Source organism: Cupressus sempervirens, chromosome 3 (genome assembly GCF_028749045.1).
Source record: "Cupressus sempervirens isolate cs-2001-9-10 chromosome 3, ASM2874904v1, whole genome shotgun sequence".
NCBI classification, from domain to species: Eukaryota; Viridiplantae; Streptophyta; class Pinopsida; order Cupressales; family Cupressaceae; genus Cupressus; species Cupressus sempervirens.
This window is the reverse complement of record NC_143120.1, coordinates 876,028,233-876,054,603: the sequence shown is the minus strand read 5'-3', so window position 1 is coordinate 876,054,603 and position 26,371 is coordinate 876,028,233. Positions and strand designations below refer to the sequence as shown.

At 36.8% G+C, this 26,371-nt stretch overlaps 1 protein-coding gene across 1 annotated transcript in view; it reads left to right on the top strand.

Annotated features, from left to right (window-relative positions):
- The window catches only part of MSH7 (MUTS homolog 7), a 51,625-nt gene extending 40,266 nt beyond the window's left edge, over positions 1–11,359 (top strand). Inside the window, exons 7-17 of the mRNA XM_089822266.1 lie at positions 1,668–1,802; positions 1,924–1,957; positions 2,090–2,137; positions 6,046–6,248; positions 6,349–6,478; positions 6,692–6,969; positions 7,984–8,196; positions 8,864–9,280; positions 9,371–9,467; positions 9,659–9,786; positions 9,981–11,359. Coding sequence (XP_089678392.1) covers positions 1,668–1,802; positions 1,924–1,957; positions 2,090–2,137; positions 6,046–6,248; positions 6,349–6,478; positions 6,692–6,969; positions 7,984–8,196; positions 8,864–9,280; positions 9,371–9,467; positions 9,659–9,786; positions 9,981–10,541 — 2,244 coding nt within the window. The 3' untranslated portion in view covers positions 10,542–11,359. The remainder of the gene's footprint in view (positions 1–1,667; positions 1,803–1,923; positions 1,958–2,089; positions 2,138–6,045; positions 6,249–6,348; positions 6,479–6,691; positions 6,970–7,983; positions 8,197–8,863; positions 9,281–9,370; positions 9,468–9,658; positions 9,787–9,980) is intronic.
- The last annotated feature ends 15,012 nt before the right edge of the window (positions 11,360–26,371 follow it).

Here is a 26,371-nt window from a genome sequence, read left to right as displayed (position 1 = left end):
AGCAAAATTGGGCACAGCACTAGAAATAGATTGTATGCGAAATATCTTGTTAAATGGAAAGGAAAACGAACAGAAGATTCATCAAGGATTTCACAAGATAAGGTGGAACAATTTGGATTATCTACAAAACCAGCGAATTGTGGGATTCACTTTTCAAATAACCTGAGGTATTTGATCTAGGGGCATTCTAGTGAACCCTAATGCATTTCCTTGCTTAACCTCAATTTTGTTTGGGAATAAAAATAAAAATTATATAATGTCTTATTCACAACATATCTAGATTGTAGGCGCTTCTGATCAGTTTATAGAAAGTTACTATCTCCAGAAGATCACTGTGCAGAGTAGTTGACATTAAGTTCATCAGGTGAAATTTGAAAAATCTTTTTGCAGCTTGTGGTATTGATTTCAACGTATTATAAGTCACATGGGACTAGGGTAACCTTCAAATGAATCCAAAATGAATCTCACCAACTCTTGGAGCTTCATCCTTGGATTTAGCCTTTTAGGTCTACCTACATATTTCACAAAACATTGAGTTCTGGGATACCCTGCAACCAACATGAATCATTGTTTAAGCTTGGGACACACACTCACACACGCACGCGCACGCATGCACGCACACGCGCACACATGCACACGTACGCACACACGCACATGCGCACACAAACACACAAACACACAAACACAGACACACACAGAGACACACGCAGACACACACACAAACACACATAGACACACACACACACACATGCACACACATGCACAAACACACACATTCACAAACACACACACACACACAGACACACGCGCATGCGCACACACAAACACACATGCACTCGCACATGCAAACACACGCGCACGCACACACACAAACACAAACACACAGACACACAGACACACACATAGACACACACGCACATGCACACATGCGCACACACACATGCACACAGAGATGCACACATACATGCACACACGCATGCACGGACACACACGCACGCACGCACACACAGAGAGACACACACACACATAGATACACACAGACACAGACACAGACACACACACACACTATATATATATATATATATATATCTTGCATTCATGGAAAATTAACTAAAAGAGTTTTAGTTCTCAAGTCTTAGTTCCTTGTAGGTTAGAAAGTGAGTCAGGTTGTTGAGGTTTGAATTCATAACATTAGATATAAGTTTCACTATTTGCATGTAAGCTTGTAATAAGCCTGTGTTGACATGTGAGCCAATCATTAATTTTATTGTACCAGGTGAATGGGCATGTTGCAATCATTCTGTTGTATTGAATCAAGAGAAGTTCCTTTTTTGTTCATGAAAAGTTTTCCACGTTAACTCATGGTTGCACAGTTGAACAGTTCTTCTTTCTGATCCTCCCTTTGTGACTGCATCAATAACAGGCAATATCTTGAGTAAAAAGAGTTTATCCAAACAGCTTTAGGTTCTCTTTAGAATTGTCCTTTTAGACCTTGGGCGATTAATTGAAATTATAATTGTTGTTTTGAAACACTTGCTCGATTGGTTTGTGACTATATATAATTTATGTTTCTGAGTGAAATATGCTAAAATCATTAATCCTTCTTGAAAGGGAATTGTTTTGCCTCTTTTAACTTATTGCCACTGTTTTTGTGGTCATACATCCAGGAATCATTTGACAGGGCAAATGATGGTTCTGTCGCATATGGTTTTGCTTTTGTTGATGCTGCAGCTTGTCAATTCTTTGTTGGCTCAATATCTGATGATTCATCTCGTTCTGCTTTAGGAGCATTGCTTATGCAAGTGGGTATTAGAAGTAGTCTTTGTTTTCTTCCTTTATCAGATTTTCCAATTAATTTTGCACTAAATGTACTTTCAATAGTCATATTGATTAGATTGAAATTTTGATTTGTTTTCAATCCAGGTATCTCCTCGTGAGCTACTATTTGAGCTTGGAGGTACACTTTCTATATCTTTTGTTGCTTGTTTGTTTCCAAAACTGACGATGGCATGCTAGTTCATTTTATTTCTTAAAAGTTTAAAAGCATTGGTACAAATCATTTGAAGGAATAACTCAATGCTCATTGCAGGACTTTCCAAAGAGACTCAGAAGGCACTAAAAAAGTACACTAGTTTAGGTAAAAATTAAACCTTTAGAAGATCTATGTATCTGATATAGGAGCAAAGTATTACTTAATTTGTGGATATTAGTGAATTTGGCATTTCCTGTGATGCAGAAAAGATGATTTCATTTACGAAAGTGTTATCAAATCTTCACGTAGTTCAAAAAACAGAAAGAAGTACTAATTTGATAATGAGATCTAAAAAATGCTAACAAGCGTGATGATTAATTAATGAGGGCAATGAAAATTTGGAGCACTAAGATATTGCTTTTACAGCACTTTTGATCAATCTGAATTTGTGTCTGGTTATCTATATCTTATGGACCCCACCATTTGGGGTGTTCATGCAGAATTCAGTTGCACAAATATCTTATGGTATGGGGATTGTAGCTAATATCTTTGTCTACAATGTTCAGTAGAGTTCTTTATACGATTCTTAGTCTACAATGTTCAGTACAGTTCTTTATACGATTGTGTTTTTCTTTAGTCTTTTTATTGTAGCTAATTGTAGGCAATAACAATTTTTTATGTACACATTTATGGCTGTTGCCATTTGGAAACTATCTTGGCTTTTGATTCTTTGTTTTGTTTTTAGATCGGTCATAATAATTATTCCATTAATATCTACTGAAATAGAGTACATAGGAGTAATTACAAAGGATAAAGTACACCACTGACAACCATCTGGCCGTTACCTGCAGAATCTACCCGCCTACCTCTCAACCACCACTCAAACATCCCCCTGCGGAAATCACCCGAACACTACCAGCTTACAACACCAGCTATAAACCTATGTGAACACACATCCAGAAAGGAGACACAAACAGAGCATAACCCGTCAAAGCCTCTGGACAAGAGTCTTGGGAAGTTAGACTACCCCCCACCCAATCTGTAACAGCCAAAAATGTTTGAACAAGAATATGTCTAAAACAGTGGCTAATTCTTACAAAGAAAAAAAACAAAAAACAAGGAATAAGTTGAAGTGACTAACTTCAGAAATAAATAAACCATGAAATCATAAATGAACTTGCAAATGCATAAATTCAGACCAACTTAAGGAAGCAACAGCATTAAGAGTAACTTCTCATTATTTCTAGGCAGGAAAGCAAATTAGTTACTATGGAAACTTACATTTCTACCTAAACAATTAAAATAGTATAATGATAAATTGAAAAAGTACTTACAGAGCCTTAAGAAGCAGAGAATTAGGCTTCCCTGATTGGCTTTGACATGGGGTGGGGAGGGAGTTTAACAACCCAACCACAGATCAACCTGATCCTCCCTTGCACACTTCTACTTGAAGTGGGCTCGGCCCTCCACAAGGGATGGGGTAAATAGGGAAACAAGCATTCTAGGTTTTTCTCCAGAACCTCATCCTCTAGGAAAATGATAAAATATGTCGCAGATGAGATCTGTATAACGGTTGTGTTTATGAGTGAATGCTGGTTTTTCTTCATTTCAGTCAAGGCAGTTCAATCAAGCTGTTCTTTCATGTGAGAGTAGTAGAGGACATGTGTAGGATTGTTGAAGACTTCTGGTGATCTAGAGCATCTTGAGAAAGAAGATGAACTTGTATACTTCCAAAAAGTTAAAACTGATGTATTTTGATACTTCTAAGGAGTTTATTTCACTTCCTGAGGTGACAAACATGTGTCATTAGACCCACAAACTCATTAGCCACATTACAAACATTTGTAAATATTTTGGATTTGCCACATCAAGCTCATATCACTTAGGTTTTGAGCTGCAGCTTTTGTAGGAAAATTCAACTGCTCCAAATTGAACTTTGTCCCACAATTGATTCCATTATGTACCCAGTTTCTGGTATAACTTGTACTTAGAAACAAACATTTTTAGGTTGATTCAGTAACATAGATATATTTAATGGTGTTTAAATGCTTGTTTGAGGACTCTCCCCTTGTTTATAAGAACTATAACACTAATTGCATTCAAATGGAAGTTGATTTAAGTTGTTAACTTTTTGCAATCCGTAAGTGTAGAACTATTTGAGAGCTTTTAATGTAAGCTTACAGATCAATATTCCTTAGTTATTGGAAATTACTAATGTTTTTCATATTTGGTTTAAAAAAGTATATTATGCTGATTTATAATCAGTGCACAGATGAATTTATTGGGGACTGCAATCATTTGAACTTGTCAAGCTCTTTGATTGAAAAATAAGTTTGATTTTCAATCACTTTGCAATGCAATCCTGGTTGGTGGTTAGTATTTTTAATTTTTAAAAGTGATATGACATCTTCATTTATGCCATCTTGTATAACTAATGTTGGTCTAGGGTAAATGCCAACATCAATCACAACTACCTGCTTAGTATTATTTCTCATAACACTACCTTATTTTGTTGAAAAAATATTCGGGATAAAATCACCCCATATATGACGTAAATCACCCCATATATGATGTAATTTTAATAAGAAAATTGTGTTACAAGTTACAATCAACCAGAAACAAAAAGAATGCTAATATGTCAATAATTCAATGCTGCTCTTTTGTCATTAGTAATCTCTATAGTTTACACCATACCTCCATGAATCCTAAGGGCCCGTTTGTTTGCTGAAATACAATGGGATTAGGAATAGAAAATTAGAATTTGTTTTGTATTCTTTGTTTGGTGCATCAAATTGGGATTAGGAATAGGAATACGTATCCCCATTTTGACCCCAAAATGAGGTTATTTCCATTCCAAAAAAAACCTGTTATTGGAATAGGCCAATCCTATTCCCATTTGATTTTTTCTTATTTGATAATAATTTCAGATCCACTTGTGACAGGCCCCAATTTCAAGCTCCTGTTGAACCTGCGTAGCCAATGATAAATGATGCTCCATCACTACCAAATGCACATTGAGAAGATTGTGTGCTCAGCCCATTAATGGTGGATTCCCTTAAATTTTATTGATACCCAAATCAATGGGAAAATCGCTGGCTATGATTGAAAATAGTGGCCAAGCACTGTACAGAAATAGTGATTCACATCTTGATTCAAAAATCATGCCCCTTCGTCTTCAGTATACGTGCCCACACAGCTCACAAAATACAATCATTTCAAAGGAAGAACAAAGCTCATATATAAACCAGTGTAGGTTTTCCATCTGTATTTTAAGTACCGCCCCCCTCAAATAGTGATCTCCATTCGAACCAATAGATGTACATGCCTTGCATAGTTCAAATGGGAAAATAAATAATTTATTCATTCATATCGTGACCTCCTTTTTTACATTGCTATTCCAAATCATTGTTGACTGGCATTTCTCAGGTGCTGCTCTGTAATGAACAATCCCTATTGTGAACTCCGTAATCAGGTATCTGTCGTTTGAATTAACGCTGCCTTACAGCCTAACCATAATTTACCCCAATGAGATGCCATATTGTCCTGCTAATGTATTCATCCTGAGCAGCATAGGGTATTTCGGTCAGAGTAATTTCAATCGTTTGAATGCATTGTGTACGGCAGTTTGCTATATACTATTAAAAAATTTAAATAAATTACTAATATCAGTTTTGCACAACCAAACACAAGATTACCATATTCTCATTGTCATTTTCCATTCCTATTCTCTATTCCCATTTTCATTCTAATTTCTGATTCCTATGCCTGCAACCAGATGGGCCCTAAGAGTCAAACCTATGTTCGTTGGCATTACGAATGGCAGTCTCATAAGTGTATACACTAAAATTTCTACAAGTTTAGCTGTTCATGACATACAAATTTTAGCTAGACATTTATATGATGTATTAAAAATTTAAATGTGGATTGGATCATTGGTTGTTTCCTTTATTTTTTGTGATAGGTATAACTTCGGAATGAGAACAGGTAAAGTAATAAAATATTGGTACAATGCACATTGCATAAGCCGTATACATAAGAAAAAAACAGCGTACTTATTTTTGTAAGACTGACAGGATCTATGGGTTTGGAGTTGACTGCTCTTCAACCAGGCTTGGATTTCATGGATTCTTCTGCAGTATTCCAGTTGATCCAGACAAAGGGATATTTGAAAGGATCTGGTGCTACATCATGGCATGCTGTAGTTGAAAGTACAACCCATGAAAATCTTGTCTCAAGTGCCCTTGGAGGATTGGTTATACATCTGCATAGGATGAAGGTGACTGATAATTTTGTTAATCTACCTTTACATGCATAGTCGCAAGTTTGTTGTATCTGAGTAATGACATGCTGTTGTGTGTTTTCTGTGTGAATGCTAGCTGGATGATGATCTTCTTTGCAATGGGGTTGTTTATCCTTATGAAGTCTATAAGGGTTCACTTCGGCTAGATGGTCAAACTCTTTCAAACCTTGAGATTTTCAACAATAATGCAGATGGAAGTGTTGAAGGTTAGTTCACTATCACAATGGGTATGGCAATTTTTCTCAGCATTTAATTATTGTTGATTAGTTTAGATTTTATCCTAATATTATGGCATGCTTACTAGTTTATTTTCCAAAATCTTTGTAAACAAGCATCTCTGAATTTTGAAATTTTCTGTTTCAAGAGTTTGCTAGATTTATGGATTTTAAATTCTAATGGTGGTGATCATCATTTTGCAGGGACACTTTTCAAATATCTTGATCATTGTACAACTTCTTTTGGGAAACGCCTTCTTAGACGTTGGATTTGCCATCCTTTGAGTAATATTCAGGATATTAATTATAGGCTTGATGCTGTGGAGGAGCTCATTACTCGGCCAGAAATTGCAGTTTGTATCTGCGAAAGGTTACAAAAATTACCGGATCTTGAAAGACTTGTTGCCCGTGTTAGGGGATCAGCAGGGACATTATCTGCTGGCCTGGGGCCTTTGGTTGGGCTTAGAAAAATTAAACAAAGAGTACGTATGTGTTTGGTTGCTCTTCATTGCCATGTATGCCTTATGTTATCAAACATTTTTTTCTAACTACTACAGGCGTCTTGAGTAACTAGCTGTTTTTAAGTTTTGAAAAAGAATAAGTTTTTACCATATGTTCTGGATGTTTCATTCACCATGCATACCCTTCAACACAGCACAGAAGGCAACTGCTATTCACTGTAATAGTTGTTTTCTAGTACTCCCCATTCAAAATTTCAATTATTTTCGGAGTGAATTTTATGCCGAGTGCGCCTTGCTTTGGTGTCTCTGATGGGAGACATGTTTACTACTCATGTAGAATTGTCCCGTCTAATTCTATTGTACTCTATCATGGAGAGTCGTTTGATATGTAGATATGTCAGCCCTTGATTACCATCCCTTGTCAGCAGAATATCATATAAATTTCCGTATTGAATGTAATAATGTTAATCTAATCTGCCTTCTTTTCAATATTTGATCCTTATGATGTGAGTTTTCTGCTGCTATCAAACCATAATTCTCACAGTTTAATATCCCTACAATTCTGGTTTTGTGTCTGGTATTCCTCTTTGTCGCTAGAATTTGATTTTGTCCCATTGATTAGTATTCAACTTCCATTGCCATGACATTTTAATATTACTAACAATATTTATGGTTAAGCACTAGAGACTGCTTTGCATGGTACTTCCTTTGTTGTCTCATTAAATGTTTTTGTAAACTAGAATTTTCTTATATTGAAACCATATATTTATCTGCTTTTACTCAATAATCTTCTAGATAAATCCTTGTTGTCAAATTTTGTTTTTCTTTGTCAGTTTAGCTAGTTACATGTTTAGCAGGAGTATTACTTTTGGTCCATTGTTATAAGTACCAGGGACAATGTTTTAGCTTTATTGTTTGTAGAGCTTGTCTAGTTTTGTATTTGAAGTTGGTAATTTGTTACCTTGATTCTCTAACGTATATTATTGGCTTATTTATATAGTTATTGTAGTGTTATGTATTATATTCTGTGTGTAGGTTAAGACACTTGCCACTGCTGTCAAGGGACTGCGAGATGGAATGGATTTATTAAAGGTCCTTCACATTGGAGACCAGGATGGACCTCCAAAAACACATTTGCTTTGGGAAAAATCAACCTTGAGAAATATGATTCAGCTCAACCAACTACTTGATCAGATTGAATTGATAATAGAAGAGAAACTGTCTTTTGATGCAAATGTTCCAAAGCAGGTCAGTCAATATTGTTGTGGCACTGTAGTCGGAAATCCAATGCTATTTTTTTACCATGTCTAATCCATTTTTCTCAGAAATGGTTTATACTTGACTGGAAATGTTAGTTATGGCTGCTTCAGGCTGTAGATTGAGATAAATATCTGCCCTTTTGTCTTTCCTTTTCTTTGTCTCAGCATTGCATGCGGTCTTACATATCTAGCTTGTGAAAGATCTTCAACTTGTCCTTTTGCTGATTGAATTGCACACAGAAAATGCTATTGCTATCTGCCAGTTTTGTCTTTCATGTGTGAACATCCGATCTTCAATTCTTAGTTTGCAGATGATGCTATTACTCTGTTCATTAGTTTGATTTGTGTGTGATCGTTTTGGCTCATTGATACTTAAGAAGCATATGGTACTTCCCAGTTGTAATTCTGCTGCATGTGAAGGCAGTTAGGATCTAATATATTCATATCAAGTTTAAAGAAAAAATTCAGTATTTGTCAGTGCTTTCAGGGAGGTTACATTAAATCATTGAATTAGAGGTTGTTTTTGGTTGTTTAATTGTGAAGGCGATTCCTTGTCTTTTTAAACAGTGGCAATGTGACTTATTGTTATTTTTATTGTTCAACAATGAACAGTAGTGTACAAGTTTTATAGCTCTAATGTAGTTTATCTTTGCCAGGACAAGGATCTTGGTGAGGATGGGGTTGAAAGTTTGATTTCAATTGAAAACTTGTTTACTCAAGAGATAGCCTGTTGGTCACGAATTGTTGATGCCATAAGCTGTGTTGATGTGCTGGTAGCCTTTGCTAGATCAGCAATCTCAACAAATGGAACTGCATGCAGGCCAGTTCTTGTTTCTGTCCAGGAAAACAATAGTATGTTACATGGTGAAAAAAAAGGTTCTATTCTCAGCATGAAAGGGTTATGGCATCCTTATGCTGCAGGAGGGCAGGGAAGCCTGCCAGTTCCCAATGATATAGAGCTTGGGAATGAGAGAGCATATGGGTGTCCCCGTGCAATGCTTCTAACAGGACCAAATATGGGGGGTAAATCAACACTCTTGCGTGCTACCTGTTTAGCAGTGATAATGGCTCAGGTGAAGTTAAAGTTAGAAAATTAAGTCACAATAATGTTCTTATTTGCTATCAAGGTGTTTGTCATTCATGTTTTGCAATTTGATTTCCAGCTTGGATGCTATGTAGCATGTGAATCATGTATCCTGTCCCCAGCAGATGTTATTTTTACACGTCTTGGTGCAAGTGACCGCATAATGTCAGGAGAAAGTGAGTATGCTTATCTGTTTTGTGACTGATTGTTATTTGAAATCATATTAATGGAAATATATGTTTGAGATTGATTTGATATCTCTAAAATCATTACATATCAACTGGAGCATTTAAATAAATACCCAAACCATCTTTAAATATTCATAAAAAAATAATGAAGGGATGCAATGATTTATGTTTTCTTGCAGGCACATTTCTAGTTGAATGCATGGAGGCAGCATCAGTATTGCGACATGCTACACAACACTCCCTTGTAGTGCTAGATGAACTTGGTCGAGGAACATCTACATTTGATGGATATGCAATTGCGTATGCGGTAAGTCAAGCTGCCTTAAGACTGTTTGTACGACTTTGTCTAGCTGAGTACAAAGGCTTGAGTTTTGTTACACTGTTTGATGACAGCCTAGTGTTTAACAGGTTATCTTTCCCAGTCATTTTCATGCTTTCATGTCAGATCAAGTTTGTTATAACTTATGATTATATAATATAATCAATTTTCTTGAATTGTAGGTTTTTCGACATCTGGTTGAAACAAAAGATTGTAGGTTGCTTTTTGCTACACATTATCATCCTCTAACTAAGGAGTTTGCTTCTCACCCTTGTGTACGTCTAATGCACATGTCGTGTTCATTTGAGGCAAAATCCACATTTGCTGATTACACAGGAATGTCTAATTTGGGGTCACAGAAAGCAATCAAAACCAATGACAGTCTCAATTTGGATTTCTTTGACACTGAGAGGTACCTTGTCTTTTTGTATAAGCTAAGGTCTGGTGCATCACCAGAAAGTTATGGCTTGCAAGTAGCCTTACTCGCTGGAATGCCAAGATCTGTGGTCAAAGCTGCATTTGATGCTAGTCAAGTCATGAAATCTTGGCTTTCAAGCACTTTTGAATCAAGTGAGCAAAGGGCTGAATTTTCAACCCTACATGAGCAGTGGTTAAGGACTGTATTGGCAACTCCAGATGATAAATCTCTTCACAACAGCTTGGAGTTTACTGCTGAAGATGCATACGACAATTTGCTGTGTGTGTGGCATGAACTTAAGAATTTCACACAGAAAAGTGTTTAACCATAAGAGGCCACCCTGCTGCTTGAGTGGCTGTAGATTTTGTCAGCTGCAGTTTCCTCTTATGGATATTTTTTGTTGTAAGCTATACTTTTTGCATCAAGTTTTGACTCTTTAAATCCAGTTCGAACCAGTTGCTGTTATCAAGCAAAGTTTCTTCTTATGTTCTGGGGTTCTTGGCTCTAGAATTACAGATGCAAGAAATTGAATTTCTGGAGACTAATTGTAAAGGGGTTTGTGAAATTGTTGTGGTGCATTGTGAATTTATTAGCTTGGAGCATTTATTCCTTGCACTTCACTGCGTTGACTGTCAGATTTTGACAGAATATTTTTGCATGCATGCAGTCCAAATTTTGAGATAACTGTGGTGCCCTATTAATGCAGCAGTAACACAGTTTTTCGAAGAATCATCCCACCTCGGCAGTCTAAAATTTGGGTTAAGGTACCATGGGTCAGTGTGAAAATTTTATTAGTGCATTTGGCACGATGGGAAAATATGATGATTGTCATATCTGTTTTCCCAAGTATGTACTTTTACTATTTTTGATGGTGCCAAATGATAAAGCCACCATCCTCACAGTTGTCAGATCTAGTTTTTGTATATGCACACAAATATTAATCTAGTTGAAGAGTGTGAAATCTATATGGTGAATTTTTGATAAGATTCCGTTATCTTTTTGTTATGCATATACCAGCTTGCTTGGGAAAGAGCAGCTTCAAGTCTCATTCAAACTTGTGAGACCTTCCTGATAGCAATATCACAATTTGACTTACTGTGGAATTATCTCCTACTTATCCATCCATATTTGTTATTTTCCTTATTTGTAATTTCTATTACTTTTGTTGCTTCTCATGAATACTTTGAGATGCTGATTTATCTTGGTATATGGCCTACAGTACTGTTTATGCGTTCAATGGAGTTCTGTAGCCTGATTTATTCTCTCGCCTTGAATATATATGTAGCAAACTTCTGAACTACAGTAGCAAGGTTTGCCTTCTCGTTTGGCATACTGCCTCATTTACGATATGCCCAACCTTCATGTTAAATTCATTTTGAAAGAAATGTCTTAAATAATACAGGTCTTAATTTTTCCACACTGAACTGGCGTTTTCTCTTGTGGCGAATTTTTCATCATTTTAATTGTTTCATCCATCAAAGTTGGTTGCACCAATAGGCTATTTCAGGAGGTTGTGGAATCTCTAGTTATGGAATTTGCCTTGCTATAAATACAAGCATTCTTAGAATTTGAAATATGACTCACGAGTCTGCTGATGGCTGTCAAATCCCTCCTTGTGCTAAGGTGTCCAATATGAATAGCAGAATGTAAGTGCATGTTGACCACAAGCCTGCGCATCTATCTGCCTGGTATTCTGAGAATAAATACAGGAGAAGATTAAGGAAGTAAAACCTGCATTACTTGGCTGTTGATTTGGCAGCTTACTTCCTTGCAACTTGAAGCTTTATGTCTGCCCTTACTGATCTGATTTTTGGATGCTATATATTCTTCGATTTTGATTTAAGGGTAGAATGTGAAAATGGATATGCAATTGCTGCTTGTGCCCTGGAAATGTTAGAATTGGGGGACAGATTGAAGGCAACCATAAGAAATGATATGAATATTGGCTCTTGTTTAGGAAGAGAGAAAGTTCATGGTGTTTTATGATCTAGGTATTATAAGGTCTGCAGCATTTAGTTTTGTGGGCTGTAGGAAGGGTTGTTTGTGTCTTCAGGTGCATACTGATGTTGTTATTATCTGATGTCATATTGCTTGCTGAAAATATATATTTTGGCATTAAATGAATGATTGCTTTTATAAATGTTCACTAGACCAAGTTGTCTGTGGGACAAGGGTAGTACAAAATTGCATTTTATATAAACACCCTGATAGAAGCTGCCCAAATTTGCTAGGAATCTTTATAAAAAACTTAGTTGTGTTTTTAATCTTCTCTGTGCAAACATTGCATTCAAACAGGGCATTCGAGGAGCTAACTTTCAAGATGCTGATCTAGATATCTTCATAAGCCAGATATTCCACAATATAGTGCCATTTCAATTGTACTAATACCAAAATGAAAAAAAACCAACATATTCGATTTGCCTAATCTTAGGTGTTTTGTGCCTTCCATTAGGGGTGAATGAGGGATTCATATTGTGGAATCTATTCTCAATTCGCTCTGGTGAGTTTTGAGGATTATTTACAAGTAATGTACCCATTATGGAGAAGAGTAGCCGAGAAAATTGTCAATGTAGGGGGCTTAAATAATATAGCACGCTAATTGGAAAAATACCAACAACATTGAAATAGCCACATTTAGAGGGATGGCAGATCCAAACAGTGGTGGTCTTACTATTTTGTTTGGAGGTTTGTAGCAAAGTCTATTATTTTAAAGTCGGTGAGTGCTTGTCTTTTGTCTTAGAGCTTCCAAATATACATTTTATAATGGAAAAGAATCTGCGAACATATTTACTTAACAAATAATGACCCATTCTTGCACTCATGTATTAGTTTACTTGGAAAAGCTTTCAATAAGCCAAAGCAAAGTTGATGGGGACACAACCCAAGAACAGAATGGACACAACAGAAAGGGAAATTGTATTAACTGAAAAATAAGCTAGTACATTCAGTACAGAGAAAATAAATTTCAAAACATGCCCTAAGGGCTTACAATAGCATAAATGTGGAGATAATTTCTCCTTTCAGTACCTCCTCTCAAACTCCCTCCGAACTGCCTTTTACAATGCTAGGAATCTCTTTAAATAGACCCTGGAGGGTTAAGGACTAGGAATACATTCTAGAAGGTGCTAGTAGGTATCCACCGACCAAATAGAAGGGTCCAGAAGCTGCGTTAGAAGTCGACGCAAATCTAGAAGAATCCAGAAACGGTAATCGAACTTTCGGGAGACATAACTTTTGAACCGTAGCTCCGATTGACGAACCGTTTACATTTTCGGAAAGCTCTCGAAGCGCTCTATAGCCCTATGGACGAGCTTCGCTCGTCCACCATTTTTCGGCCCTTTTCGAGGTCATTTAATGCTCCTAACTTGACTTTGAAACATTCTTAGGAGGTTTCCAAAACTCGAAAAACTGCAATAACTTTCAAACCGTGGGGCCTTTTGACCTGATTCTTTTTTTGGAATGTTCTAAATCACAATTACATTCATCTGGCCAATTCACACCTTTTAGTTTACCAAAATGATGACCCAATTACATGCTCCTATTTTTTTGGGATTTTCTAGCACATTGATAGTGGGACTGTGAGAGTTGGAACCTTTATTTGACCCAAATGGGTGTCCAAAAACGAAAACACATGAAACAGAAACTAAGTCTAAGTACATTTTTTGGGTGACACAGGATTACCCTTATAACTCTGGATGCTCTTGCATCAGACACCCAAGGTAGATTGAAAAGTGACCCTGTCACTTTATGAATGGTAGAGGAAATCCCAAATGGAAAACCTCAGCTGCTGAAATCCAAGTTGAGTCCTCGATCGGTCGTCCTTTCCATTTGACCAAATACTCTTCATACTGCTTGTTTCTGGTACTCCTACCCACACGATGATCTAGAATGTTTTATAACTTCTCCTTTTTAGAAGTAGGAATTGGACATGGCTCTAACACCAGCTCCTCATCTGCACCATCATCATGATACTCTGTTAAATCTGCAATGTTGAAAATGGGAGAAATGTGAATACCATCTGGCAGCTCCACCTCATATGCATTTCCTGAGTCATGTTTCTTCAAAATTTTGCAGGGGCCAAATTTTTTTCATTTTCAGCTTGTAAGTACTGGCTGGAAATCTTTCTTTTCGTAAGTGCACCATGACTAGATCCCCTACTTGGAATTCCTTATGTCTTCTCCTTTGATCAACCCTAGCTTTATACTCTTGATTCATCTTGGTAATGTGTGCCTGAACCTCCTCATGTAGACGCTTGATATGTTTAGCAAATTCTTCTGCTTTAGCACTTGTCCTCTCCCCTTGCTCTATCTTCCTTAATTCTGGTGCAGTCCTTGGGCTATTCCCATATACAATTTGGAATGGTGATTTTCTAGTACTCCTATTTATAGAGTTATTGTAAGCAAACTCTGCTTGTGGTAGAATCAAATCCCATCCCTTGGGCTTATCCCCAACTAAACATCTCAACAAATTGCCCAGATTTTTGTTTACCACTTCTGTTTGGCCGTCAGTTTGTGGGTGATGCGTGGAACTGAATTTCAAGTTTGTTCTCAACTTTTTCCACAATGTCCTTCAGAAATACCCCACAAATTTAATATCTCTGTCAGAAACTATACTCCTTGGAAGTCCATGTAGTCTTACCACCTCTTTGAAAAACAAGTTTGCAATATGGATAGCATCATGAGTTTTGTGGCATGGAATGAAATGTGCCATTTTGGAGAACCTATCAACCACCATGAATACTGAGTCATTACCCCTTTGTGTCCTTGGCAATCCAAGAACAAAATCCATACTTATGTCCTCCCATGGCCTTGATGGAACAGGCAATGGCTGATATAGGCCAGTATTGTGACTAAACCCCTTGGCAACTTGACAAACCTGACAACTCTGTACAAACTTCTTCACATCCTGTGAAATTTGAGGCCAAAAATAATGTTCTCTAAGAATGGCAATGGTCTTATCTCGACCAAAATGTCCTGCCATCCCTCCACTGTGTTTCTCCTTAATCAGATTTTCCCTCATGGAACTCCTTGGAATGCATAATTGACTACCCTTGAACAACATGCCATCCTGAATCAAATAGTCCAACCACTTGGTTCTATCTACAGCAACAAGTTCTTTACAAGCTTTCCATGCTTTAGCAAAATCAGGATCCTCGGGGTACAAATTCTCGAGTTCATCAAACCCAACTACTTCAACCTGTATTATTGTAAGCAACAACTGTTTCCTACTTAGTGCATTTGCAACGCTGTTAGATTTTCCACTTCTATGCTTCAACACAAATATATAACTCTGCAAGAATTTTACCCACTTTAGATGCCTCTGATTCAATTTACCTTGACTATTTAGGTACTGTAATGCCTGATGATCAGTATACAAAACAAATTCTTTTGGCAATAAATAATGCCTCCATTTCTTTAAGGCCTGAACTATTGCATAGAACTCTTGATCATAAACAGAATACTTCTTCTTTGCATCATTCAATTTTTCACTAAAATATGCAATAGGCTTACCTTCTTGGCTTAATACAGCCCCAATAGCGCTGCCACTGACATCACAATCAACCTGGAAAACCTTTCTAAAATCTGGAAGTGCCAACATAGGTTGTTCTGTTACCTTCTTCTTTAGCAATTCAAGACTTCTCGCAGCTGCTGCAGTCCATTTGAACTCTTTTCTATCCCCTCTTATTGTATTAGTTAGGGGTGCACATATGCCACTGAAATTCTTAATAAACTTCTTGTAAAAACTAACAAAACCATGAAATGATCTTACCTCAGTAGCAGATCTTGGAGTAGGCCATTCCAAGATGGCTTTTACCTTCTCTGGATCCATTTTGAGACCTTCGAGTGATATAACAAACTCCAAATAGACTAACTCCCTTTTTGCAAAGATACACTTCTTCAGATTAATTAACAGTTTCTCTTCCCTTAGCCTTTCAAGGACACTACGAATATGCAATAAATGTTCTTCCAAAGTCTTGCTGAAAATTAAAATATCATCCAAACAAACAACAACAAATTTTCCCAAGAACTTCTTAAGTACCTCATTCATGAGCCGCATGAAGGTGCTTGGGGCGTTCGTCAACCCAAAGGGCATGACTAACCACTCATAAAGACCCTCCTTGGTCTTGAAGGCTATTTTCCACTCATCTCCTTCTCGAATCCATATCTAATGATAGCCACTCTTGAGATCTATCTTTGTGAAGTACTGAGCTCCACTCAAGCAGTCTATAAGATCATCCATCCTTGGCAAAGGAAACTGGTACTTGATGGTTATCCTATTTATAGCTCGAGAATCTGTACACATCCTCCACTTTCCATCCTTCTTTGGTGCGAGTACTGTAGGTACTGCACATGGACTCAGGCTCTCTCAAATCAAGCCCTTCCTCAACAGCTCCTGAACCTGTCTACTTAGCTCCTCTGTTTCAGTAGGAGTCATTCTGTGAGCAGCCTTGTTAGGCAAACTAGCTCCTGGAATCAGATCTATCTGATGATTGATTTGCCTTACTGGTGGCAATCCATCTGGAACATTATGAGAGATAATATCTCCAAATTCTCCTAGTAAATTTGAAACTTCAAGTGGTATTTCACTACTACCTTCTTTATCTTTCCTAGGAATCAAAGCATAACACATATGCTGATGTTTCATGCCATCTAAAAACTCCCCTCCATCAACAAGACAAATCCTAGCACTGCTACATACCTTTTCACCTTCCTTTTTCATGGGTTTCAATTTGTGGCGAACTCCATCCTTTGTCAGAGAGTATGTGTTTGCATGCCCATCATGTACTGCATGTCTATCAAACTGCCATGGTCTACCCAACAATAGATGGCAAACATCCATCGGAATAACATTACAGAGAACTTCATCATGGCAACTCCCAATTTTGAATTTCACTAAACATTGTTCACTTACAAAGACCTTATGATCATCTTTTACCCAAACAATCTGATAGGGCTGGGGATGTTTCTCCCTCTTGAGCTTCAGCTTGGAGACCATCTCTTCTGATACCAAGTTATCAGTGCTACCACCATCAATGATCACGTCACAACATTTATCCTCACACTTGCATTTGGTACGGAACAAACTCCTCCGTTGTCTTGGTTCAATCTCACCACTTAGTAGGACTCTTTCATTTACCAAGGTCTCTCCTCTTTTTGCATCCTCTGAATGTGATGATTGTGCATCCTCATCCACATGAGCAACCCTAGCTTGGCCCTCAGCTCTCCTATCTGTCCTTCCTTGTCGTTGAGGGCATTCAAAGGCACGATGACCTTCTTCATTGCAATGGAAACAGGTACCACAGAAGCCTCCTCTTTCTTGTCCACGTCCTCTACCTCTTCCTCTCTGATTTCCAAAGTCTTGATCATGGGAGCGGTTGAAACCCTCATTCCTCAGATTCCTGCTAATACCCACATCTTCATTTTTTTTTTGGGTTTCATTGCGGCCTCTAGATGATCTACCGCTTCCTCTTCCTCCTTGACCACACCCTCTTTGTCTTCTTTCAAACCTTTTATTCAGCTTCTCTTCAACTCGTAGGGCAAACTGGTATGCCTACGCTGGTCATTCTTACCAGACTTAATTCCTCCTAGATGCTAGGTCGCAACCCACTGATATAATGAGCAACCTTCTCCTTATTTGCTTCTGCATGCCCCACTCTAATCAAGAGTCGGTAAAATTCCTCTGTATATTCTTGGACTGATCTTCCTGCTTGCTTTAACCCATGCATCTTCTTAAACAAATCAAGCTCATAGTCCACAGGAATGAACTGCTTCTTCAATTTGTCCACCATGCGATCCCATCTTGTGATCTTCTCCTTTCCTCTTCTGTTTCTTTCCAATTGAACCTCTTGCCACCAGATTTTGGCATGGCCTTTGCAAACTTAACCCTATTTGGGTCCCTGATATCCTCATACTCAAAGTATTCTTCCAGTTCATTGATCCAATCGATCAACTCATTTGGTTTCAGATTTTCTGAAAATACACCCACTTCAATTGTAGGTTTTTTTTCCAAACTTAGTAATTGCCCTAAAAAGCCTTTCCTCTGCATGATTCAAAACTTCCCCATCAAATTCCCTTCTGGTCCCATTTCTTCTTCTTCATTGTCATCCTCACTGTCGTCACCTGTGGCAACATTTTCTCCTCTACGGAGCTCCTCTTGCAATGCCTGTACCTGCCTTTGGAGGGCTCTAACCTCCTCAGGATTAATAGCTTTGGCTCTTCCGCCACGCTCTCTTCGTGGAGGCATCTCCTAACTCGAACCCACAACCACACAGTCCTGGTGCAAACTGCCTCACAGTCGGCGCTCTGTCTACACACTCAGGAAAACTAGCTCTGATACCACTTGATGGGGACACAACCCAAGAACAGAATGGACACAACGGAAAGGGAAATTGTATTAACTGAAAAATAAGCTAGTACATTCAGTACAGAGAAAATAAACTTCAAAACATGCCCTAAGAGCTTACAATAGCATAAATGTGGAGATAATTTCTCCTTTTAGGACCTCCTCTCAAACTCCCTCCGAACTGCCTTTTACAATGCTAGGAATCTCCTTAAATAGACCCCAGAGGGTTAAGGACTAGGAATACAGTCTAAAAAGTGCTAGTAGGCATCCATCGGCCAAATAGAAGGCTCCAGAAGCTGTGTTAGAAGTCGGCGCAAATCTAGAAGAATCCAGAAACGGTAACCGAACTTTCGGGAGGCATAACTATTGAACCATAGCTCCGATTGACGAATCGTTTACATTTTCGGAAAGCTCTCGAAGTGCTCTATAGCCCTATGGACGAGATTTGCTCGTCTCCCATTTTTCAGCCCTTTTCGAGGTCATTTAATGCCCCTAACTTGACTTTGAAGCATTCTTAGGAGGTCTCTAAAACTCGAAAAACTGAAATAACTTTCAAAACGTGGGGCCTTTTGACCTGATTCTTTTTCTGGAATGTTCTAAATCACAATTACATTCATCTGGCCAATTCACACCTTCTAGTTTACCAAAATGATGGCCCAATTACATGCTCCTATTTTTTCGAGATTTTCTAGCACACTGATAGTGAGACTGTGAGAGTTGGAACCTTTATTTGACCCAAATGGGTGTCCAAAAATGAAAACACATGAAACATAAACTAAGTCTAAGTACATTTTTTGGGTGACACAGGATTGCCCTTATACCTTTGGATGCTCCTGCATCAAAAGTATTTAAGTGGCCATGTCAAGCTCAAACTTGAATGACAAAGGATGGAGGTGGTTGAAGTGGTTTGACAAAAAAACTGTTTTGCAGTGGTAGAATTTGATGACAAACTTGGACTCGAGGCATGACTAAGAAATGAGAAATGAAAGTAGCACTTGAAAAATGTGTATTACTAAGTCACATGACGAGAATTCCATTGGGGGACTTTTATAGAGGAACTGACTTGCTGTAGACAAGATTAGATTGGACTTGGAGTCCTATCAAATAAAGATGTAGTACATTCAGTTTTTTCAGTGACCTTGGTTATGCTTTTTAGGGCATTATTAAGTGGAAGTCTTCACAACTAAAAGGTTATAAGAAACAAATGTAGAATTTCTTTAACAATGCCAACAACCTCTTCTATAAAGACATGACCAATCAACTAATTATTAACAGCTACTTCTAAACAAGATAAATGCACATAACAGAAATTGACAACTTCAGAAAAGTTTCCTCATTATCTAGTCAACAGAAACTATATGCATATAGACCTTAGATACATGAGTTGATGGTATAAAATGTCCATGTGGATTGCACTTCTTCAATACACAAAAAGTGTCCAAGAGGAGTGCGGGACATATAGTGGTAGTGAAATTTTCAGATCACGACTGCCTTCACACAAGAAAGCAAAATTGTTCATGCATATAAAATATTACATCAACTAGCCACCCTAAATGCAACTTAGAGAAGAAAATAAATGGGTTTTTCAAACAAATCCCATGTTAGAAAACTATTTGCCCTACCAAAGAGGGAAAACAAAGGAAGGGTTAGGTACCCGAGAAGGAACAACTTCTTGAACCTCCAACAATATTTGTAGATAAAATATTTGTCTTATGTAAAGTTCTTGGCAAAGAGTTCACAATTTGCTTAGGAAATAGTGGTAAGTTAGTGGGACACTCTTGAGGTTCTTTCCATATAGAAAATTTGACTTGACCTAGATTCACAGAGTCTTGTAGTTTTCCACCTTGCTCCATCATGCCTATAGAAAAATGGAGTGGATAAATTGAAATGATGGGGGCTCAGGAGGCTCAATCTCAAGAGTCAAACATAAAGCCTCTAAGACTATGGAAAAATTGGAATAAGTATTGCTTGATAACTGTAGCGCCTCATTTGAGAGCACTGCAAATTATAGATTTTTCCCTCTAGTTGAAATTGAGGAATATTCTTAGATCTCCACTCAAATACTTCAAACAGAATATCCTAGGTCAATCTTGGGCTTGATGACAATATCTCTTGTAGAGTCTTGTTGCTGAGGCTTGGCCTTTAAGTCTTGTTTGTCATAGATTTTGACCATCTTCCTTCCTCAACTGACAAAGTGCCACTAAAACAAACTCCATTCCTAAGAAGAAAAATTACTAGCCCATATAAGTTGTCGAAATAGGGCATCAAACTCATGAATGATACTAGGGACAACTTGAGCAAAACACTTGTATAAATAACCTAAATAATTGACCTTAGAAGATGTTAAGCACAACAAAACACTATGTGTCGGTTGGGGGAGGTGGTGAAATAACATTCAATTTAAAATAAATTCTTGACATTATTAAATAATTAACAAATACCTTATAATAAATATATTAAATAATTAACAGATACCTTATAATAGATCAATAATAATGAAGACAAAATATTCAATAGGGAAAAACTACAATGATATATCTCATAATATAGAACACAATTTTAACTTTTTTTAGGGCTACAACGTAAGGAAGCAACAATTCTAGGAAATAAGTATACGCCACTACATAGGTGTTGGGTTTTCTGACCTTGATTCATTGGAATGCCAAGCAAGGTTTCCAAGGTAGAAGAAGGCTAGATCTTGGTCAAAGGTTAAACATTTTAAGAGATCTTCACCTTCTTTTGACATGACCCTTCAATCCCATAAGAAGGGTTCCAAAGTGAAATTTTAATGATGAATTGTTATTCCAAGTTGAGGGAGCCTATCATTAAAATCCTTATGTGCAAATTGTTCTTTGCCTACTTGTATGATTGTGTTCCACTGCATATAGGCTTTTCTAATGGGTATTTACTTTTTCCATGCAACATTCCATTTTGATGGGGGGAAAATTCTTGTCTTTTCTCCCCTTTCTTGGCTTTGTCTCAACTTTTCTTTTCTTAAATATCTTTAGATATGGGTTTTGTTGATGTTGTAGCTTCGATCAGATAAGTTTGATCAATGGAATAAAATGTTTTAACTAGTAAATTAATCTTGAATTCATTGCGTTCAATATATGAACATTATTACCACTAATTAATGTTTATTAGAATACACACACATGTGCGTGTGCGCGTGGGGGCGCACACCCACCAATGTTGCTATCAATATGTTTGACTGTACACACTCATGCATGCACAAACATGCATGCGCATGGCCCCATAGACACACACGAGCACATGCACGCGCACACACACATCATTGTTCCTATCAATTTAGTGGTATCAATATGTTTATGACTTTGTGAAATGATTTCATAACATACAATAATTATGTTGACAGTAACAAAGGATGACATTTCTAGGATAAGCGACTCCTTACCAACAACGATAATCATTGCCTTGAAATGACACCTTCTAATAGTGATATTTGTTATGAATCGGTCTGTAATATAGTCATGGGACATGTCTTATGAGACATGTCCCTACATGGACTAAGGTCATGTCTCTACATTAGATATGCCTCATTTGCACACATATTTTGAGATTTTCCCAAGCAGTTGAACATACAGAAATAACCAGTGTCATTACAAGTTGCAACAGTCTCCAACTTATACATTTGCATTCTATATTCAACGCAACCATATCATCTGTGTGTGTGTGTGTTGAACAATAAGACACATAAGAGGATCCTGACACTAAGCTTTAGAGGGAGATACTTGTAGAAGGTATTGAACTTATGGATCCCACTCCTTAACCTCATGAATATATTGCTAATAGGAAAAGACCACTCTAGGAAAGAAAAGTAATTGAAGAAGTAGAAAAGTATGCAACACCAAAGGATACCTTCAGAGAAAGCAAGAAACCAAGAGGTTATTCAAACAATGTTTCCCTTATGAATGAACTCATTAATTTTGAGCCTTCAAATGTCGAGGAAGCACTAAAACATCAAGTTTGGAAGGACTCCATGATCAAAGAGTACCAATCTATTTTGAAGAACGATGTCTGGGACATTGTGTGCAAGCCTAAGGGAAAGTCAATTGTCTCATCCATATGATTATTTAAATTTAAACATGCAACATATGGAAGTATTGAAAAACAAAAAGCTACATTTGCTTCTTGAGGATTCTCACAAAAAACAAGGATTGAATACAAAGAAACATTTTCCCCAGTTGCTTGTTACACTTAAGTGAGATCTATAATCACTATTGCTGCCACTAAAGAATGGAAATACATTAGATGGATGTAAAGACTTGAAGAAAATGTGGGACAAGCTGAAGACCATATATGGAGGTGATGACAATGTCTTGAGAGTCAAATTAGAGAGCATGAGAGGTAAATTTGATGACATGAGAATGAAGAAAGGGTTGAACAAGTATAATACTACACAAGAGTCAAAGAAATTGTTAATGCTATTCGTGGTGCAAATGCATAAATCAAAGATGAAACAGTGATAAGAAAGGCATTGAAGACTTTACTCCCTATATATGCCATTAGAGTATCTACTATTCAATAACTGAGATGCACACTAGGTGACACTTTGAATTTGGAAGGTGTAATTGGTAGACGATATGTCTAACTTTGATAACTATACACTTGCTACTATTGAATATGCTTTTAAGTCACAATTGGTTCTTAGCAAAAGGAAAAGAAAACATGTGAAGAGTGACAGCGACAATTCTAATGATGAACTTGAAGCCATTATTGCAAAAATATTTGGAAGAGGTAGACGTAAATACAAAGGTAAACTACCTATTATTTGTCTTACATGCAAAAAAGTTGGTCATATTGTTGCTAGGTGTCCTGAGAGAGAGGATAAGGATGAAATGAAGGAACAAAAAAAGTACAAAGGAAGAAGAGATGACCAAGACTACAAGAGAAACAAGGATGACAAAGGTAACAAATCTTTTTATATTGCTGAAGAAGAAACTGACAGTGAATCTGAAAGTAATGACGGTAATGAAAATGATTTTGATGAAGATGAGAAAACTACATTAATCTCATATGTGAACAAAAGTGACAGATGGATAATTGATAGTGGATGCTCCAATCATATGACTGGTGATAGAGATAAATTTGAAGATATTGGTCCATACAAAGGTGGATGTGTTAAATTTGGTAATGATATTACATGTGTTCTAAAAGGTTAAGGGATTATTCAACTGTTTGACAAAATAAAATGTGACAATGTTTATTCGGTTGAAGGACTTAACTATAATTTGTTGAGTGATTCATAGTTGAAGAAGTCAAGAGTTGAATTCCATCTTAGGAAGGCCAAGATATATGATGCTGATGGTAAGTTGATTGGAAGTGGTGATCAGCCAAGAGGTAACTTGTTCTATCTAGATATATCTAATGAGACATGTTTGCTTGCACAACAAGAAGATGTTTGGTTATGACACAAGAGGTTATGTCATGTGAATTTGGAAATATGATAAACATTAGTAAAATGAAGAAAGTAAGAGGGTTACCTAAATTGAAGAAGCCTGATAATGTTATGTATAAACAATGTCAATTGGGAAAAATGACCAAGTCTAGTTTCAAGAGCAAAACATACACTTCTAGTGATATTTTGGAATTGGTTCATACTGACCTATGTGGACCTATTGATGTTCAAAGTTGTTGTGGAGATAAGTATTTCATTCTATTTGTTGATGACTACTCTAAGATGATGACTGTAATGTTTCTTAAAGATAAATATGATGCTGTTCAATTATTTAGGTGGTATTTAGCTAGAGTTGAAAAAGAAACAAGGAAGAGTCTAAAGTTTTTGAGATTTGACAGAGGTGGTGAATTCATTTCCAATGAATTCAATACATTCTGCAATGATAGAGGAATCAAAAGATAGATGCCAAAACCAAGGATCCCTCCTCAGAATGAGATATCTGAAATGAGAACTAGATCAATAATGGACTATGCAAGAACATGACGATGGAGAAGAGTATCAAAGACATATTGGAGAGAAGCTGTTAGTACTGCTGTCTATGCCCTAAACAGAGTACAAGTCAAGAAAGGTGCAAATGCTACACCTTTTGAACTATAGTATGGGTATATTCCTAAGGTGAAATATTTCAAAATATATGGAAGTAAATGATATATAATAAAATATAAGAGGAATGGAAAACTTGATATAAGGAGTAATGAAGGTATATTCCTAGGGTATTCCACCAAAAGTAAAGCTTAAAAGTGTTTAAATTATAATACTAACAAAGTTGTGGAAAGTGCAGATGTGAAAGTTGATGAATTTATAGAAAGAAGTGGCATTTCATGCAAAGAAGACCCTGAAGATTACAATACATTTATCTATGCGGATGATAATGCTCCCAACACTCCAAATGGTCAAGAAAACGAAGCTACAGTTTCTCGACAGACAAAAAATGATGAAGTGCAACAACAAATTTCTGAGCAAAAGATAGTGGGTGCTGAGAAATAGATTGAAGATGCCAAGTCACAAATACACAATACTGATCATTAGAGAGAAAATGCCGAGCATGGAGAAATTGGATCAGAACCTGAACAAGAAAGAGCAAATGAACTTGAAATTATTTTTCAAGATGAACCCGTTGAAGAACAAAGAAGGAAAGCACCCGTGCTAACCAAATTTGTAAGAAGACATCACAAACCTAAACAAATCATTGGTGATCCTGAATCAAGTGTTATGAGAAGGAAAAGACTCAAAGATGATACAAGTTTACTTTATGAATTTGAGCCTAAATCACTAAAGGATGCACTAGACAATGAAGATTGGATTCAAACAATGAATGAGAAAATTGAACAGATTGAGAAGAACAAGACTTGGACCTTGGTACCAAGACCTAAAGACAAAATTGTTATTGGAACAAAGTGGGTTTTCAGGAAATTTTTTAATGAAAATTGTGAAGTTACAAGGAACAAGGCAAGATTGGTATGCAAGGGATATGATTAAGAAGGAGTTGACTATGAAGAAACTTTTGTTCCTTTGGAAAGATTTGAAGGAGTTAGAACCCTACTTGCATATTCAACCTACAAGCATTTCAAGGTATTTCAAATGGATGTCAAATCTGCATTTTTGAATGGTATATTTGATGAAGAAGTGTACATTGATGAACTTGAAGGATTTGTAAATCCAGACAAGCAGAATATGGCATGTAAACTAAACAAAGCTCTTTATGGATTGAAAAAAGCTCCAAGAGCATGGTATGAAAGATTGCATAATTATTTGGTGAAGATTGGTTTTGAAAGGAAAATGACAACAACAATCTATATTTGAAGACTGGCAAGAACAATGAAGTACTGCTATCTGAAATATTTGTTGATGATATCATAATTGGAGGAAAAGAAGCACTTTACAAATCATTTGCTAATAAAATGAAGAAGGAATTTGAAATGTCTATGTTTGGTGAAATCATTTTTTTGTTGGATTGCAAGTATATCAAATGAAGTTTGGTATTTTCATTACTTAGTCCAAATACATCAAGGAGAACTTAAAACTTTTGGAAGACTAGTGAGTACACCTATGTCTATAGGACATAAGTTATCTAAGAATGATGAATCTACTAATGTGAGCCAGACCTTATATAGATCCATGATGAATTTTTTTTAATACGTTCTTCATAGTAGACCTGATATTGCATTGGTAGTTGGGATAGTTGCTAGATTCTTAGCAAATCCTAATGATATTGAGATATCTAAAAGGTACATAAGATTATAGATTGTATTACAAAAGAAGTGATAGATTTGAGCTAAAGGTAATCACTGACTCAGATTGGGTAGGAAGTATTGATGACAAGAAAAGCACTA